At 38.6% G+C, this 20131-nt stretch overlaps 2 protein-coding genes across 2 annotated transcripts; both read right to left on the bottom strand.

The window, feature by feature from the left end:
* Positions 1-608: 608 nt before the first annotated feature.
* On the bottom strand, positions 609-4577 carry LOC113771480. Its single transcript, XM_027316055.1, has one exon. It carries the CDS (start codon positions 4575-4577, stop codon positions 609-611), a length of 3969 nt encoding a protein of 1322 aa, XP_027171856.1.
* Positions 4578-7191: 2614 nt separating this feature from the next.
* LOC113770917 (cysteine-rich receptor-like protein kinase 10) lies at positions 7192-19681 on the bottom strand. Its single transcript, XM_027315543.1, has 7 exons — positions 18672-19681; positions 15479-15610; positions 15271-15401; positions 14972-15182; positions 14234-14471; positions 13947-14097; positions 7192-7943 (listed from the first exon to the last, which is right to left on the bottom strand). Exons 1-7 carry the CDS (start codon positions 19534-19536, stop codon positions 7611-7613), a joined length of 2061 nt encoding a protein of 686 aa, XP_027171344.1. The 5' UTR covers positions 19537-19681; the 3' UTR covers positions 7192-7610.
* Positions 19682-20131: the final 450 nt, after the last annotated feature.

The following is a 20131-nucleotide window of genomic DNA, read 5'->3' as shown; positions in this document are numbered from 1 at the left end:
AGTCTTCATCTACAAATGTTGACTTTTGCGTAAAACGGTACTTAAATTAAGAGTATGAAAAGCAACTTGAATATGTGAAATGTTGAGTAACCGGTGATCTTCATCTAAAAATGTCGATCTTCGCGTCAAAAGGCATTTTTCACAATTTAAGTAATATTTAACCCTTAAAATATATACATAAAAAAAAACAAAGAGTAAGTAAAATAAATCCCTCTTTAACAAAAATAAGAAGTTGATCATGGGTTTAGGAAGCATATTATTGACCATATGAGTTACTTGCGTATAAAATTGGTTAAGGATGAGAAATTGACTTTTTTTTTTTTTTTTTTATTTTATTATTTTATAAAAATTTCGGCAGAGTTTCCCCTTAAAAAAGGACGAAACTCCCTGCCATCAAACCACAATTTGACAATAAATTTACAAGCTAGTGAAAGTTTAAGCATTTAAAAACTGAAATTAAGATTAAATCTTCATTTTTCCATATCAGGATGTCTTCCAGTGAATCTGAAGGATGATCTTTGAAGATTTTAGCAGTCAATCTTCCTCCCTTGATGTCCTTCTAACCGCCATTTTCACCTTCATTGGCCTTTTCTGCTTCTTATTCCAATTCATGCCAGACACCGTGTACGAAACGTAGGAAATCCTAATCGATCTAATCTAATAGCCCCCCTAACCAATTGCGGCAATTCTGAGAATGTATTAAACACATGACCTGCACTAGAATCAGCACCAAAATTTGCCAAATGATCTGCAGGTGCGTTTGCTTCCCTGTAGCAGTGTGTGATCGATGTGAAATATTGCTTGAACATCATCAACTCATCCAGATCTCTCTGTAAACGCCAAGGACAAGCACTAGTCCCTTGAACAATGTGAACCAGGGTGAGAGAATCCGCCTCTAAGTGTAACTCCAAGCACCCTCGAATCACACAATGTCTAACGCCCCATAGCAACGCTCGAAGTTCCGCCTGCATGCTGGTTATCACCCCGAAGGGCTCCGCGTAGCCGAATACAAAATTTCCTCGACTATCCCGCACAAGCCCACCCCCCCCACTCCTTCCTGGGTTCCCCCGAGAACATCCATCTGAATTCAACTTATAGCCTCTACGTGGAGTTACCCAGTAAACTGGCCTAATAACCATCCGCCTTTGATGACTACCTAATTCGAGAAGCAACCCTTCCCATGTAGGGGCAGAAGGCTGCACCCCCGGGAACCGTGACTGAAGGAAATCATGCAGAAACTGAACAATCCGATTCACCGTAGGCCTGATCCTCATCTTCCGACCTTCAAACACCCCTTCATTCCTAGCCTTCCATAAAACCCAGCATACCACCGAAGGAAGTATATTATGCAAAAACTTTACACGATCATTAGTCCCCCTCCTTAACCAACAAGACCACACCATATGACGCACCGTATGCACCCCACTAAACTCACCAGCAGTACTCTCGAAGTGTCGCCAGACCAATCGTGCCCCTTCTCCTGAGCAAAACACATGATTCAAATCCTCCTCCTGGGGATTCTGACAACACAAGCATCTAGATGGGCCACAAACCCCAAACCTCTTTAGGCGATCCATAAGAGGGAGCCTCCCCTGTAGTAGTCGCAGCATAAAGAAAGAAACCTTGACTGGAAGACCCTGCTGCCATATACGACCAAAAAGCCAAGAATTGTCATTGGATTGACGGATCAATGAGTAAGCCGATGCAGTGGAAAAAACACCCGAGTTCGTCAATGCCCATACCATTGTATCATTTCCCCTATCGGTAGGAGGGTCAATCTCCAAAACCTGCGTAACCAATTCTCCATCCAAGAATTGATGGAGCATGTCCACATTCCAAGCCCGCCGATCTACAAAATCAACCACCGAATGATCATGGAAGACCTCAACCTTGTCACAAAGCGCACCTGACCCCATCCAATTATCATGCCAAAAGTCCAAAGCCCCCTCCCGAACTACCCAGCTAATATTATCCTCCCCAAAACGCTGCATTGTAACCATCCTCTGCCAAACTTGGGATCCCGGATGCCCAATATCAGCAAGACAAGGGTGATGACCTGCACAATACTTCTGGGACATAAACTTTGCCCATAATGATTGTTGTTGTCGAAATTTCCACCAGAGTTTAATGGAAAATGAGTCGTAGACCTGTTTCAAACCCCGCAGGCCTACACCCCCTTCATCCTTCGGCCGACACAAATCTGCCCAACGTATCCAATGGAATTTATCCCCGAAATTCGAAGATCCCCACAAGAACTTGGCGAACAATTTCTCTATGACCATCAACATCCCTTTTGGAGGGGACGCGGCTGCCAGCAAGTGAATTGGCATAGAGGATAACACGCTCTGAATCAACACCACCCTGCCTCCTAGCGATAATATCTGGTTTTTCCAACTCAAAATCCGATTCGCCACCGCATTGTATATATCCGTATAGTAAACCTTCTTGCTCCTTCCGGTATACAAGGGACAACCAAGGTACCGTATTGGAAAGTCGCGTTTATTATACCCTAGTATCTGGTTAACAACCGCTGCCCTCTGAGATGGTGCCCGTGGATGAGTAAGGAAACAACTCTTCTGAGGGTTGATTCGCTGACCTGATGCCTCATTATAATCATCCAAAACCCGTTTAATCAGACGTAGGGATGACTTGGCCCCACTGGAAAAGATAATCACGTCATCGGCGAATGCCAAATGCGTAATTATAGAACAATGAGGAGGAACTTTGAACGGAGTAAATCCTCTTTGTGTGGGTAGCATGTTGAGGGTTCTAGACAGCACCTCAGCTCCGATAACGAATAAGGCTGGTGAAATTGGATCCCCTTGCCGTAAACCCCGTGAAGATCTGAAAAAGCCGTTTGAACCACCATTAACAAGTACCGAGAACCACACATTCGATATTAAGCGCCAAATCATGTCTATCCAGGTCTCACTGAATCCGAAATATCGTAGCACCTGTAGGAGAAAGGGCCATGAGACTTTATCATAAGCCTTCATCATGTCTAACTTGATGACCACATTGCCACCCCGATTTGATTTCTCGATATCGGCTACTAACTCCTGAGCTAACAAGAAATTATCTGTAATCTGCCTCCCTTGGACAAACCCGCTTTGCTGTGGAGATATAATCCGGGGTAATATCATCGCCAACCTTGCCGATAACAGCTTGGAGATGATTTTGTTAGTAAAGTTGCACAGACTGATTGGACGAAAATGCTTAAAATCTTGGGGGTTCTCCACTTTTGGCAGCAACACAATTGAGGTAGCCGTGATACTCCTAGGTAGTTCAGCACCGCAGAAAAAGCTGACAACCGCCCGGTATAAATCCGATGCCACTACCTCCCAAGCAAAGGTAAAGAATTTCCCTGTAAACCCGTCCGGGCCGGCTGCGCTCTCTCCATCCATAGCAAAGACTATGTCTTTAACTTCTGTAAGAGATGGAATGTCCGTTAACCGTGAGTTTTCCTGGTCTGTTATCAGTTTAGGTATGATCTCCAGACCGGTAAGGGAGGGAAGATCCCCCTCTGCCGTGAAAAGATCCTTAAAGAAACCCACCGCTGCCTCCCCAATTTGGCATTCCCCCTCGATCCACTCTCCAGCAGTACCCCTGACTCGATGAATTACTGCCCTACGTCTCCTTTCCGTAACCAAGGAGTGGAAATATTTGGTGTTCCTATCTCCGTCCGAAAGCCACTTAACCCGCGCCTTTTGTCTCCAAAAACCCTCCTCAACTACAAGCGCTCGGCGCAATCGAGCCCGAGCATGATGTAACTCGCTCCGTCGCTGCTCAGTAGGATCGAGGTCGTATGCTGTCTCAGACTCGGTTACCACACGCTCTGCACTACGTACCCCTTCAAAAATATCCCCAAATGTCGTCCTAGACCACTGCTTGAGGGCATTTTTAACATTCCTCAACTTCGATGCCAATACTTGCAAAGGAGAGCCATTGACTGGATGAACCCAACAGTCCTTGATAACCCCCAGAAAATCAGGATGAGTGGTCCAGATGTTTAAGAAACGAAACGGCTTGGGTTTATTGTCTAGCCTCGTATCCACCGATAGCAACAAGGGAGCATGATCCGACGGGTCACGGCCTAAATGTTGCACCATGAATTGGTACGGTAGCTCCATTGCACTCCCACACAGAAGTAAGCGATCCAGACGCTTCCAGATCCGCGCCGTTCCCGAACGATTATTACACCATGTAAACCTTGACCCAGAGAATCCCGCATCACTGACACCAGCTAGCGCCATAAAATTCAGAAAGTCTGATCCCTCCGACGGTCTAAATGGCAATCCACCCCTCTTCTCCTCTGTATTTGTGACCACATTGAAATCCCCCACCAAAAACCAAGGATTGAAGGCGGGTTTATCCTGCAAAAGTGCATTCCACAAATCCTCTCTGTCCTGCTGCGTACACTTCGCGTGTATACAAGACAAAATAATGGAGTCTTGGAAAAGATGAGATTGTACTCTAATAGTTATATGTTGGGGAGACTCCCCTGTAATCTGACACGTAAACAATGACCGGTAGAAAATCCAAACAGAACCCCAATGATTGAACATGCAACAATCCATCCCCAATTTAATTCTAATATCAGTAATTGACTCCACCCTCAACTTAGGTTCAACAACAACCACCAATTGAAGATCATACAATTTAATAAGTTTCCTTAACCGCCTTAAATTAGGAGCACGAGCTACCCCTCTTATATTCCAAAAAAGTAACTTAATCATCAGAAAGGACAGAAAAAGAATTTGTTGAAGAACTAACCATGGAGCGTAGTGTTCTATCTGACGGGAGACCAACCCGGAGACCACGCGACCTTGCATCCATTCGCTCCTTACGAACAACTTCTTCTAGTTCCAGGGTACCCCCCGTGTCTATATGCCCGGTCTCTAGTGATGACTCTTCTTGTCGGATAAGATCCTTGCCCCTAGGGGAGAGGGTACCGACCCTTCGTTGAGTATCTTGTATGTCTTCAACTTGCCCCTCAGCAGAACGTACGACCACCCTCGCGGGCAACCCACTCCCCACATCTTCAGAACGTTCCTCTCCTTTGTCATGTGGCAGCACCACCTCGATACCTTCTACCGCCACCGTCCCATAATCCTCCTCCATTTTCCTCTCCTGCTGCGCTGGTATAGTAGCACAGGACTGCTGCACCTGGTCACCTTGCTCAGCTTCGTGAGGCGTACCACCTATTAACTGATCGTGAGCAACTAGCGCTTTGCCAGTCACAGTCTCATTAACTTCTCCCTTTGCCCCATCAATTACTGCCTCATCTTGTATCAATACCGATGGCCTTTCTCCATTACCCTCCAAAGGGCCATCAGGCATGTCTGTATTCGACGTCTCTGCCAACCGTAGTTGTGTTGTTCCAGTAGTCTTGGTATGGTGACCAGATGCTCCTCGCAACTCGGGCTTTAAAACATGACAAGTCTCCACATCGTGACCTTGGCGGAAACAATGTGAGCAGTACCTTGGAAGGTTCTCCACCACCAGCTCTTGCCAAAAACCAGCATGATTTCCATTGCCAATCCAAACCCGCGACGGTGTCGAACGCAACAAATCCATCTCAACACACACCCGTGCAACACTTGGCCGTGACACTGCAAGGGTAGCCGCATCAACTAGCAAAGGGTTACCTACCATAGACGCAATCTGGAAAATCACCTCCTTATTGAAAAAGTGCAGCGGGAGTTTTGGTAATTGAAGCCAGAGCGGAACCACCGACGACTCCCTGTCAACATGGAAGTCCGTGGTCCATTTGAATACTCTCATGGGGAAGGAAGACACATACCAGATCCTCCTAAACCATACACGATGGAAATCAGCTTCATTGTTCAACTGAATTAACACATGTCTTACGTCCAACAAGCCCACCACCGGGTTCTCACGTAAATCCAGCGATGCAATGAACTTCCTCACCTCCTCCAACTTCGGTCTACGTCTAGAGAATTTCCCAATCAATGCGAAACGAAATGGACTGGCTAGAGCTTCGACCGCTGCCTGTGGGAAAATCAACGCAGGTTCCCCTTTGTGTGTAGCCTCCTGTGCCGCAAAGGATAGCGTCGGCTGCTGTGAATTCTTCGTGAACAACTCTGAAAAGGATTTGCGTTGAAAGGTAGGAGGGGCAGGCTGCCCTCCATCAGGTGGGCAGATGGCAGCCATGGACTGCCGCACCACTACCCAAGCCGTTCCTTGGAATTAGCACAAAATCCTTAAAGAATGTAGAACTTTTTTCTATTGAACCGGAATGGATTTCACCTTTGGCTAGAAAAAAAAAAAATTATTATCATGAAGATGATGATTGCTAGTGTTTGAACGAGGTAGAGATGATGGGCTGATGACTATACTTGGAGGCATGAACTAGCAGCCAAGGCGTTGAACGAATTTTGAACTTAGTTTGAAAGAGGCAATTTATCAAACAGCTGATGGGTTATAAAAAACCTTTATTATTTTGCATGAATTGTAAAGATAGCAGACCGCAAAATTTTTGCAACAAAGATATTTTGATGAAACTATAGTAATGAACTCACCAGAAAGTTAAATCTCATTGACAAAGATATTTAACTGTCTAGTTGGGTGCAAATTGGGCATTGCTAGTTTCGAGAGTGCAATTGAAATTCTCTTCCTTTGGAGGTAGAAATTGACTTGAATTTGTTATAATGGTGGTATAATTGGCTCTCCTTTACTTGATATTATGAGTACTTGAGAATTAATGAAAGATTGCATAATTGTTATTTACCTTGTTTTGAGAATATGAAATTGATTGTGTACATATATTTATCTTCAAATTTTGGATCATTGTTGGTTTGTATTTCTTATTGCATGAGGACAAGCAATGGTTCAAGTGTGGGGGTATTTGATAAGGATTTATTTTACGTATTTTTAAGTGTATTTTATTAGTTAATTTGGTTTGATTATTTAGTTTTATAACTAAAATAACTAAGGTTTTGGTTAAAATCTAAATTTTATGTTAAAATGGCTAACATTGCATTTCTATTGAATTTTTATGGTAAAAACTTTATTGTTATTACAATAGAATACTTAAGAAAGCTTAGGTGATAATAAATCATTGAATGCTGGAAAAGTCCAAAATCAGGATGAATCTGATATACTTTAAACTCCTTTAACTAATAACACACTCCAAGAATTGTGAACCAAGACAGCCTTTATATTGGTTTTGTTACCAAACGTATACATTGTAAACCTAGGCTATCCTTCATAATTCGTTGGTACAATGATATAATTGATAGACTCAGTTTGGAAGCAAACTTTGCTATGTACAAATGATAAAAGTTCAAGACATATTGTTTGTTCGATCAGATGGGGATTAATGTCCATAAATAAAATTGCTCTTCTATTTTTAAAAAATATCTAAAGAGCGACAACAACTTGTATTTTCTTTCAAGCACATCCTTATACCCCTAAGGTGGAAGAAGTCAATTAGTGTGAAGAAGCAAACATTGAAACGATCCCCTAATTTCCAACAATAGTGGGCAAATTTAGATACCTTCCTGGTAAATGAATCATGCTTCAAAATCTACAACATAATGCTGATGATGAACTTGATATTTTCTTCTAGAATTGGCCCATTTCTTCCTTCATCTGGGATATGGTTCAGTAATTGATGCATCATTGACAGAGCTTGGAGCTGAAATTCTTTGAGTGTTGGATTGATCAACTTTCAGCTCGTCTACCCTGCTCTCCGATCCATGGCTCCGGAAAACTGCCGGATAGTGTGGAGTTGGTAGGGGAACAGAACCAGGATTGAGCATGCAGACCACAGAAGACATTGTTGGTCTTTTAATGACATCTTCTTCAACACATAGTAAGCCAACTTGGATGCATTGAATAACTTCATTTCTAGCATAAGAATCTCCAGTGCTTGAATCCAAAAGAGCTAAAGTTTGGCCGCGTCTCCAATGGTTCCAAGCCTTTTCGAAATAATCCCACTCATGAGGTGTACATTCTTAAAACTTCAATTAGCTTAAATAGATATATAGGTAATGTCAATATTCACAATAGGCAATATTCAATACTCTCTATTTCAAGTTTAACCATATAAAAAGATGGATTAATCTTTTTTATATTGATAGTGTATACACTGTTGTCAGCATTGGATGAACAACAATTATGCAAAATTTGAAATTCAAATTCAACTTTTACACACATGTCATGAATCCAACGGTGATAGTGTTTACACGGTCAATGTATATAAGATTTATTCATAAAAGATTTCGAATCACAACCTTTTTTCCCATCATTGTAGTTAAGTATAACCTGGGAAAGAGTACAATGGTCTTTATTGAAGTTTACAAGTATTCTACTTTGAGTGTGTGCCAACGTACAAACGAGAGAAAGAATAGCAATTATGACAAGTCTTGTATCCGACATCTAAAAATTTCCATGAGAAGCACATAAACAGAAATACGTATTTATTTAGGGCAGGTAGTTCATAAATTATCGTGCCATTTTGGTCTAGTTCACACAAAATGTTGACCTTTATGCTTTGCTTCATCCCACATCGGCCAAACGGAAGGAAAGGCTCCTTTGGAGAGCCTATAAATAGAAGGGCCGATTGAAGGTTTTAAGTGTACTAAACCAAGAGAGCATTAGTGGGTTATTTGGGTCTTTGGGTCATTAAGCCTTTTGAAGTAGAAATACTTTGGACTCTCTTATGTTTTAGTATTAGGTACCTCTTTGGCCTAGGAACCATTTTTTTATGGCTTTTGTGTATCTTTTTCATAGTAGAAATATTGCTCCTCTTCCACCCGTGGACGTAGGTCAATTTGACCGAACCACGTAAATTTCTGTATCTTTTATTTTACTTTGTTATTTGTCTTTATTGGGTTGCCACAACCCTTTTATATGATCGATTTTACCGCCTAAGTATTATATGGCTGGTGTCTACTGCCAAACATTATATGGTCGGTTATATTGTCTAATTTGTTTTAACTTTAGTTTGTTTATTCCTGGGCCAGTCCTAATAAACTGGTATCAGAGTTGGTTGATATATTTTGTAAAACAGGTTCATCTCGTGAGGTCCATTCATCCTGTGGGGTTCGTTCATCTCGTGGAGCCCATTCATCCTGTGGGCCCGTTCATCTGGTGGGGCCCGTTCAACCTGTGGGACCCGCTCATCTCATGGGGCCCGCTCATCCTGTGAGACTCGCTCACGAAATTTGCGTATTTTTTTGACTAGTTTTTGAGACAAACTTTAGATTATAGATTTTGTGGCAACAATGACAATAACAAAGACGGTTGTCGAGAAATTCAACAGGAATGTCAACTTCGGCATGTGGCAACTCAAGATGGAGGCCATTTTGGTTCAAGACGGAGTTGACCTAGCGATACACGGAATCAAGAAAAAGTCAAAGGATGTGACAGATGCAAATTTTGCTGCGATGGATAAGAAGACCAGATCCAGCATAATCTTAAATCTCTCCGATGAGGTATTGTGTGAGGTAGCAACGGAGACTTCGGCCAAGACTATGTGAGATAAATTGAAAGTCTTTTATATGAAGAAGACTGTCGGGAATCAGCTATATCTGAAGCAAAGTTTGTATATGCTTCGGATGTCTGAAGGTACATTTATACTCTCCCATCTTGATAAATTTGATTATATTATTATAGATTTGGGGAATATAGATTCGAAATTGATGATGAAGATCAGGCCCTATTACTTTTGTGTTTCCTTCCCCAGTCCTTTAAGCATTTTCGTGATACTATGATTTATGGAAAGGAAATAATTTCGTATCGAAAAATTAAATCTACATTAAAATCTAAAGAGCAGATAGATAGGGATATTACTGGGAAAACTAGTAGGAGTCAAGCCAATGGTTTGTTTGTTGGCGGTAGATCTGAAAAGAGAAACACAGAAAAAAGAAGTAGATCCAAGTCCAGACATAAAAATGTGGTGTGCCACTATTGTAAAAAGAAGGGCCATGTTATCTCTGATTACTTTAAATTGAAAAATAAAGAAAAGCAAAAGGAGAAAAAGAGTGAGACCACCGAGACTAGTATTGTAGTTGATGAGAATAATGGAACCATTTTCTATGCAATAAAAAATAATTTTAAATCTAACAATGAGTGGATTTTAGATTCGGGTTGTTCGTATCATGTGTCCCAATAGGAACTGATTTTCAACATATGAATCAACTGAAGATGGAGTTGTTTTAATGGGTAACAACGCTGTTTGTAAAGTTGTTGGCAAAGGCACAATCCGAATTAAAATGTACGATGGTATTGTGAGGACGCTCACAGATGTTAGACATGTTCCAGATTTAAAGAAAAATCTCATCTCTTTGGGTACTCTTGAGTCTATTGGGTGCAGGTATTCAGCTGGAGGTGGAGTTCTCAAAATCAGTCGAAGTGCTCTTGTTGTTATGAAGGCACACAAATCTAGTACTTTATATATTTTGCAGGGATCTACTGTTACAGGTGCTGCTGCTGTTTCAACATCAACTTTGTCCGATTCTGATTTCACCAAATTGTGGCACATGAGATTGGGGCACATGAGTGAGAAAAGCTTATCTATTTTATGTAAACGAGGTCTTCTTGGTAGCCAGAATATTGAAAAGATGGAATTTTGTGAATATTGTATTTTTGGAAAGCAGAAGAGAGTTAGCTTCCAGTTGCCGGTAGTTCACAAGACAAAAGGAATTTTGGACTACATTCATTCAGACCTTTGGGGGCCTTCTCGTGCTCCTTCTAAAGGAGGTGCCAGGTACATGTTGACTTTCATTGATGATTATTCAACGAAAGTTTGGGTATATTTTCTTAACCATAAAAATGATGTTTTCCTAACTTTCAAGCAATGAAAAGTTTTGATTGAGAAACAAATAAGAAAACATATTAAGCGGTTGAGAACAGATAATGGCATGGAATTTTGTGGAGGGGAATTTGATAGATTCTGCAAAAATGAAGGAATTGTTCGGCATCGCATTGTCAGAATGACGCCTCAATAAAATGGTGTAGTCGAACGTATGAACAGAACGGTTTTGGAGAGAACGAGATGTATGATGTCCAATGCAGGGTTAACAAATGACTTTTGGGTAGAGGCGATCAATATGGCCTGTTATATTGTCAACTGTTCTCCTTTTGCATCTCTTGATTTCAAAACTCGTGAGAAAGTTTGGTCAGGTATTCTTGCTGATTACTCCAATTTAAAGATTTTTGGGTGTCCGGCATACGTGCATGTGAATGATGGAAAATTGGAGTTTAGGGCTAAAAAGTGTATTTTCTTGGGTATGCTTCTAGGGTGAAAGGAAACAGATTATGGTGTCCTGATCTCAAATCTCCAAAATTTGTGATCAGTAGAGATGTTACTTTTGATAAATTGTCTACGTTATCTTCCAAGAAGGAGTCTTTTAATCCTTGTACTACTGATAGTACACAGAAGCAGGTGGACCTTGATATTGGTAGTTCTGATCCTTCTCAGACCAAATTTTCTATTCAACAAGTGCTAGTAGATGCACCTGAATCTATTGTTGAAGATAGTTCAGAAGAAGAGGAGTATTCCATAGCTAGAGATAGACCAATGAGAGACATTCGACCACCACGAAGATATGCAAATTTAGCTGCATATGCTTTGTCTGTTACAGAAGAAACTGATACAGTTGGTGAGTTTTCCACCTATTCAGAATCAGTTTCTTGTGATGATTCTGCGAAGTGGTTGATTGTGATGAATGAAGAAATTGAATCTCTTCATCAGAATGAAACTTGAGTTCTTGTAAAGCCGCCGTCAGATAAGAAAATTGTTGGATGCAAATGGGTTTTCAAGAAAAAGGAAGGTATTCCAGGGGTTGAAAATGTAAGGTATAAAGCACGATTGGTTGCAAAGGGCTATACTCAGGTACAAGGTGTTGATTTTAATGATGTGTTTTCACCTATTGTTAAACATAGCTCTATTCGTGTTTTGCTTGCTTTAGTTACCATGTATAATTTGGAGTTAGAACAGCTCGATGTTAAGACAGCTTTCTTACATGACGAACTTGAAAAACAAATTTATATAAAGCAACCCCAGGGTTTTGAGATTGAAGGTAAGGAAGACCATGTTTGCTTGTTGAAGAAATCCTTATATGGATTGAAGCAGTCTCTGAGACAATGGTATAAAAGGTTTGATTCCTTTATGTTGGGTCATGGTTATTCAAGGAGCATGTATGATAGTTGTGTTTACTTCCGGAAGTTAGATGATGATTCTTTTATCTATTTGTTATTATATGTTGATGACATGCTCATTGCTGCCAAGAATTTGTCGGAAATTTACACTTTGAAACTGCAGTTAAATAGTGAATTTGAAATGAAAAATTTGGGAGCAACTAAGAAAATTCTTGGCATGGATATTAAGCGAGATCGAGGAGCAAGGAAGCTGTTCTTGACCCAAGAAAATTACCTGAAGAAAGTCTTGGAGCGTTTTGGCATGAAAGATGCAAAACCTGTAAGTACTCCTCTTGCTAACCATTTTTGGTTATTTGTTGGTCAGTCACCACAGTTAGATGAAGAGAAAGATTATATGGCACTGATTCCTTACTCTAGTGCAGTCGGAAGTATTATGTATGCAATGATTTGTAGTCGTCCGGATATTTCACAAGCAGTCAGTGTTGTTAGTAGATATATGTCTTGTCCAGGTAAAGAACATTGGCAAGCTGTGAAGTGGATTCTCAGATACTTGCAAGGAACTTCAAACGCTTGTTTGGAGTTTGGAAGAAATAAAATCACTCTGATTGGTTTTGTAGATTTAGATTACGCCGAGGATCTTCATATAAGAAGATCACTTTCTGACTACGTATTCTGCATTGGGGGGTTGTGCAGTCAGTTGGAAAGCTACTTTACAACCCTTTGTGGCTCTATTTACTACGGAGGCAAAATACATGGCAGTGACCGAGGCAATCAAAGAAGCCTTGTGGTTGAAGGGATTATTTGGCGAGTTTAATCTACATCAGGGGGTTACCGTTATTCACTGTGATAGTCAAAGTGTTATACACTTGACTAAAGACCAGATGTATTATGAGAGAACAAAGCACATTGATATAAAATATCACTTTATCCGGGATATCATTACTGAAGGTAAAGTCCTTGTTCGAAAGATCAATACCAAGGAGAATGCTGCTGACATGTTTATGAAACCTTTTCCAATTTACAAGTTCAATCAATGCTTGGACTTGATTGGTGTTCATTGTTTGTGATATGGGCCGTTGGGGCTTATATGAAGAAGGTGGAACAAGTTTATAATCTCTTGATGTTGGGGACTCATCAAGGTGGAGATTTGTTGACCTTTATGCTTTGCTTCGTCCCACATCAGCCAAACGGAAGGAAAGGCTCCTTTGGAGAGCCTATAAATAGAAGGGCCTATTGAAGGTTTTAATTGTACCAAATCAAGAGAGCATTAGTGGGCTATTTGGGCCTCTGGGTCATTAAGCCTTTTGAAGTAAAAATACTTTGGACTCTCTTGTGTTTTAGTATTAGGTGCCTCTTTGGTATAGGAACCACTTTCCTACGGCTTTTGTATATCTTCTTCATAATAGAAATATTGCTTCTCCTCCGCCCGTAGACGTAGGTCAATTTGACCGAACCACGTAAATTTCGGTGTCTTTTATTTTGCTTTGTTATTTGTTTTTATTGGACTGCCAAAACCCTTTTATATGATCGGTTTTACCGCCTAAGTATTAGATAACTGGTGTCTACCGCCTAAACATTATATGGTCGGTTATACCGCCTAATTTGCTTTAATTTTAGTTTGTTTATTTCTGGACCAATCCTAACACAAAAAATGGTATTGCAAGTTTAGGTGAATTTAATAATGAAAAAAATAAAAGATAAAAGGTTGAAAATTAGGAGTGCCAATATCAAATCCTCCTCCCCAGTTCTGCAAACACCAAAAAAAAAAAAAGAAGAAAAGTAACGACTATAGCAAAGGTTTTGCAATTTGTACTTACATAGCTAAGAAGGTCTTCGGAATCTCTAGATTGATGGAAGTCACTGCTCTTCTTGCCCGTCACAATTTCCAAAATTACAACCCCAAAACTAAATACGTCTGACTTTACTGAGAACTGACCCCATCTTGTGTATTCAGGAGCCATATAACCACTACAAGCCACAACGATTGTTATAATTAGTACAAAGAAAATCCGAATGATGCAATCAAATGGAGGTGTACATAATTTTCCATGAAAGATTCAAAGTGATATTATGTGAGAAAGGATAGTATGGGAGCAAAACTTACATTGTCCCAGCAATTCTATTTGTGTTTCCTTCATATTGATCAACTCCACAAATCTTTGCCATGCCAAAATCTGCTATCTTTGGACTCATATTTCCATCCAATAATATATTACTTACTTTGAGATCGCGATGAACAATTCTTAGACGAGAATCCTCATGCAGATAAAGAAGTCCTTTTGCTATACCTCCAATGATATTGTAACGTCTTGACCAGTTCAATGATCGTTTATTTTCTGGATCTACGGAAATTTAAACACAATATATTGTGCTAGCATTGAGAATTATTAAATCAAAAATTCCAGAAAGCATAATCAAATAGGTAAATTACATTTTTAGCTTTTAAAATATAAATGCACTCTCAGTTTAGTTCTCAAATTTTTATTGTGGACACTTCACATTGTCCCACTTCAGTATAATTATTAATGAAATCATTAAAACAAATGGAATATTCCATCCCACTTTGATCATTACTTGCCATTATTCCATTAGTTTTTACAATTGAGTGAGTGATTGTAATGATGTGTGACAAATGTGATGCTTTAGGAGGTGAAGTATCCAAAATTAAAGTTTAAGAACTAAAGTTTGAGTGCGTCTGTGGTTTAAGGGTCTAAACTAGAATTAAACATTTGTCTAGAGGCAATTTGTCCGTCATTTCCATAAAATGGCAAGTCAAGTAAAATAGAATAAGATCACATGGAACAACAAAAAATTACTATAAGTATGTCTAGATTGAACTCACCAAAGAGAAAGTAGTCAAGGCTTTTGTTAGGAACAAATTCATAGATGAGTATCTTTTCTTCTCCTTCCAGGCAAAATCCCAATAGCCGAACTAGATTTCTGTGTTGAAGCTTTGCGACTACTACAATTTCATTTTTAAATTCTTCTGCACCTTGCACTGAGCTCCTTGACAGCCTTTTAACAGCTACTTCTTGTCCATTACCAAGTACACCCTGAGTAAACATGCATACTAGAATTTAATTGAAATATTAAATGTGTAGATATTCAAATTCACAAAAGCAAAATATTTCATGCAAAGACCTTGTATACACGACCAAATCCACCTTCGCCAATTTTGTTATCCACCGAGAAGTTATTTGTGGCAATTTGAATTTCAGTTAAGCTATACTGTAAAGATTCGGCAGTTAAGATATCAGCAACTCCATCTACACCTGAAATAAGCAAACAGACTTAATTCATTTGTTCAAACAAATCTGAAGTGTTTGTAATATTAATCAATCTACTTTACCACTTGTTTCCAGTGCCATAGCAACATAACTCTTCCGCAATCTTCTTTTCAGGAAAACTAAAGCCATGATAAATAGCACGACAGCAACCCCAATTAATGGGACAGCAATCCGTAGGGGGCTTCGCCCTTTGCCTGGATGAAAGTTAGTTTAATTTAGCTTCCAAAGTCAGCTGATCATAGGAGATCAAGTTTATTAAACTTCGAGGTAGAGTCACTCTGAGACAGCCTTACATAGACAAAAAGCTAGAGTTGAGATCCTCTCTATTACTTTCTCACCATTTATGTGCCTAAATTTATGTCAGTAATTTTGCTTCCACAAGTTGATCAACATACTTAAAATTCATTCTCATTTATGAATTTTTTGTCATTCAATTTGTACAAAACACTTTGACGGTGCAATATGGGCCAAAATTATAATAAAAAATGTAAAGTTTGATCCAATATTAAAATTTAATCAATTTAATTTGAATTTTTTAATATACTTTAAACAACACGAGAAATATAATTTGGATGACCTTTTATTTCAAAAATAGTAGTATAACCATGTTTACTTAGGTGTAATGGAGAAAAAATTTTCTTCAATTAATGGAGAAGAGCCTAACCCAAAAAGCTATGCAAAAACACATTATTTGAAAGAATAATTTTATTTCAATTCTTTTTGAAAGTTTTTCACCACCTTTTGGCCTCACATGCTTCATGTTGATGGTAAATGAAGAGAGATTTTCAATATTATTGATTAATATTAAGAAACTCCCCTAAGGTTTGAACATATACAAGCTTAACTGTGTTTGGACCAAATTACGACTACCCATTGTAAGCGATGCTGTCCAGACCCAGTGATTATAAGGAAATGAGAACAATGCCAAATATTACCAAATTGCTGTAGAAGAACAAAGGTTGAAGAAAATTATTTACCAAATGAAGAAGAGAGACAAATCACCAAAAATTCTTTAGCCTATGCACTTGTAGCCTTGTGTAGAAGTGCAAATCCTTATTTCTTATTCGTTGGATGATTTCACACCACGCATCTGTGGTCCTGTGAAATTGGATAGCATAAGTTTCCTTCGCTTTCAGAAGACCACGAATCTGAGGTGGGAAATCATCCAACGATGTGTTTCCTCTGCTGTGTTTTTTGTTCTTTTGTCATGTATTTGTTTTTAGTTATTCCATTTTGATTTTTTATGACCCTACATGAAGAATACATGGCAATATGCATAGTTATTAAACTCAATTGGACAAGAAATCAAACAGAGGGACTAATATTCTTCATGTAAAGTACTTTTAGATATGCAAATTAATATTTACAAATATAAAATAGCAATAAAGTACTTTTAGATACTAATTATTATACTTTGAATGATATACAGTGAACATACAAATATTAATAGAAGATTTAATTTCATTTTACTGTACTTGTACATAAATAAATAACACATTCAAATATATAACAAAATTGTATCACTTATTTTCAAAGGTATAGCATCATTTTTATTATTTTATCTTTCAAAAATAAAATAGTTTTTAACAACTCAAATATTGTAAGTTTGAAAGTTAAAAGAATTAATTTTCTAACAAAATAGTAAACAAGTTTATTTAATAAAACATTTAATTATCAAGTAAAAACTAAGCAAGTAGTAAAAGTTTTTACACATTTAAGTGGAAATCCAACATACAAATCTAGTAAAAATTATATTACACTTTATTTCAAAAACAATGATCCACAATTGTATTAAAAAAAAGAACCCAATCAACTGGAAAACCGAACTCTCTGATTGAACCACCATGTCAAACAGGTTTGATCGGACCAACTCATTCTTCAATCAAATTGGAAATCCTTTCGGCCGGATGGTCGAGTCATTGGTAGGGTTATAAACGAATCGAACCGCTTACGAGCAACTCAATTCAAAGCTCGACTTGAGCTCGATGTGTTGCTCATGATAACTTGAGCTCAATCAACATCAAACTCGAGGCATGCTCAACCTAATCAAGTCGAACTCGAATTCGAACTCGAGTTCAAAGCTATTCAACTCGATAGTTCATGAGCCAACTCAATTATATATATATATATATTATTTTTTATTTTGATAGTAAAATTACATATATATCCCTAATATTTTAGTTCATGAGCCAACCTCCTCGTTACCAAAGCACAACTAAGGTAAAATTGCGATTTTGAAACCACAAGAGGTTAAGAGGCAAAACATTAAACCACGAAGAAGTACCATTAATTTACTTATTTAATATCAGATTTTAAACTAGCAAACAAATTATATTGCACTATAACGGAAAATCTTTTACATGCTTACAATACATCCTCGATCTTCTTGAATGTCTTTGTCTAAAATTGGAAAAACTAAAATGGATTCTTCTTTGCATTATGCCATAGAAATTTCATTTTTTTAACGTAATTTTGCAATCAATACCCCCCATAATATAACTCATGTACTATTTTAGTTACACACAAAAGTTAAATTAAAAATACCAAACTTTTTCCATTTGATTAATCATTGCAAAATTTTCCATGAACTTGAGCCCTTTTACACTATGTAAATGTTTCTAGCAAATTGAATGCAAAAACTTTCTCAAATGCACTTTATTTTCATGTATGCTGATCAACCAATCAAAATAAAATTATAACATAAGTATATGATTTTTAAAAACCATATAATAGATAAATGGATAGATAACTAAATAAAAACGTAATGCACGTCAGGCCATCACAGTTAAAGGGATTCCGTAATGTCCATAACAATTCTACTTCAACATATATTCAATAGTTATTACAGTGCTAATGCTTGCAAAAAGACTAAATTTACTGTCCTAAGAAGTATGACCACTTAAAATCTTCGATAAATTACAAATGATGATGCATGTGATCAGTAAGATGTGCTGATGCGGAAATCTTACTGTTACGTACTCAACTAAAATTTGACTTAGAAAATTCATTAAGTTACGTGGTGGTCTCCTTTCGTTTGAAAGTGAATTCACACCCTTCATCCTATATTTACATATTCTACTAACTTCAATAATATTAATTCCAATAACAAAGGTATGAATTTAAAATGAAGGATGTAAATTTAGTGCTTTTCATTTTCGACCTAGAATTTACTACAAACAAGAAATTGTAAGAATTAAGATTGTATTCAACACCAATTCCAAGAAGAGACGGCCATAGCAAGGCTGCAGAACTTACCTTCAGTGGAATTAGGAGGAGGACCGCCAGGAGAGTTTGGCGAGGCAGAGGACACATTATCATAGAAGCTGGAGACCTCATACCTCAGATTACAGCTTGGATAAAGTACTCTCCCTCCCTGCTTCTTGGAACAGCACGCGGGTACATCCATTATAGCCTCTGTGAGGCACTTTTTGCAGTCACGAGTGGATAGATCTGGTGTGCACTGCGTAAGGGTATACAATCTCTTTTGATCAGTGGAATAATTCCCTTCTTGGACAGCAAACTTTTTGCCCATGGTATGATTTGCAGCCTCATCCGCAGCGTTATGCAACAAATTGATCAATACCATTTTGAATTTGTCCCAGTCAGGTCCAGGGACATCGAATGGATTGCGCCTAGTCACATTCTCTCCCAAATCAGCCTTGGAGACGATCGTCTGGTCAGAAAAACGTACCAAGCACTCGTCATACCAAACAATAGCAGCTGTTTGATTCGGGCACTCCTGAAGTAGTCGTGTGTGGGCATCTGCGACGCATTCTTTGCAAACATCAGTGTTGACATCACCTCGACAGAGAAAGAGGCCATAGACCTTGTTTGAAGGGTCATCGCCAGTACTGAAATTATAGAAGCCATTGTTGTCTGTCCGAGATGCATGCGAAGACAGATTGTAAAGCAAGAAATTCAGATTGGCTCTGTAAATGCTGCCGGAAGGACTGTTAGGATTGTATGTAATATTTCCACAGTAAGAGTCAAGATAGTTCCAGGGGTCTGTGTCGTTGGAAGTGGAACAACAATATTCAATGGTATGGAAGCTGAGCAAACAAAGCATGTAATATTTGAAGTGGAACAACAAATTTCTGGAGATCATTTCAAAGGAAGGCATCAAAAGAGTAAAAGGCTAACAACCTACAAACTAGATTGGTAGATTAGGAGCCAAATTAAGTATTGTTTGAGGGATCATGAAAGTTGTATAAGCCAGGAAAACTTATGGCCTGGGAAAACTTGACCTTGGCAAGTCTTACAACCAAGTCGCCTGGTCGTGAACCATCAGCTGACTGGCCTGTAACCAAGATTCTATAGTCAATAGATGCTAAAGGTATCGAACAACGTCACTTGTGGAGGATAATTGGAATTTGACTAATGTGGAGAAGAATAAAGTGGACCCAGACTGAATCCCTACCTAGTAGTTCAGAGTTCATACTGGTCTGAGAAAGAGTTCTCTAGATACAGTTAAAAGGATAGATTATACATAATCCCCCGTGGATTCACTTGTTGTCACATAAACGACCTAATATTGCTAAATACCCACATAAATCTCATGTGATTTCATGTAAAGTGAAAATTGGAAAGAAAATAAATCCCATAATATTTTGAGTTACTAGTAGTGTCCTTATTTAAGCATACTAAATCAATCAACACTTTAACCACCGTACATAAAATCATACGAGAATAATGTGGTTAAAAGCAAAAACTATTGA

The sequence above is a fragment of the Coffea eugenioides genome, chromosome 5, assembly GCF_003713205.1.
Source record: "Coffea eugenioides isolate CCC68of chromosome 5, Ceug_1.0, whole genome shotgun sequence".
NCBI classification, from domain to species: domain Eukaryota; kingdom Viridiplantae; phylum Streptophyta; class Magnoliopsida; order Gentianales; family Rubiaceae; genus Coffea; species Coffea eugenioides.
Note: the sequence above shows the minus strand (reverse complement) of the source record. Positions and strands in the feature narration are given on the sequence as shown.

What these genes read in the sequence shown, in the direction of transcription:
- LOC113771480 (XM_027316055.1), bottom strand. Translation starts at nt 4,577, where the DNA reads ATGGATTGTTGCATGTTCAATCATTGGGGTTCTGTTTGGATTTTCTAC.
- LOC113770917 (XM_027315543.1), bottom strand. Translation starts at nt 19,536, where the DNA reads ATGCCTTCCTTTGAAATGATCTCCAGAAATTTGTTGTTCCACTTCAAA. An exon ending in GATTTGGTCGTGTATACAAG is followed by an intron (nt 15,183 to 15,270) that starts GTCTTTGCATGA and finishes ATGTTTACTCAG; the next exon opens with GGTGTACTTGGTAATGGACA. An exon ending in CCTTGACTACTTTCTCTTTG is followed by an intron (nt 14,472 to 14,971) that starts GTGAGTTCAATC and finishes AAATTTCCGTAG; the next exon opens with ATCCAGAAAATAAACGATCA.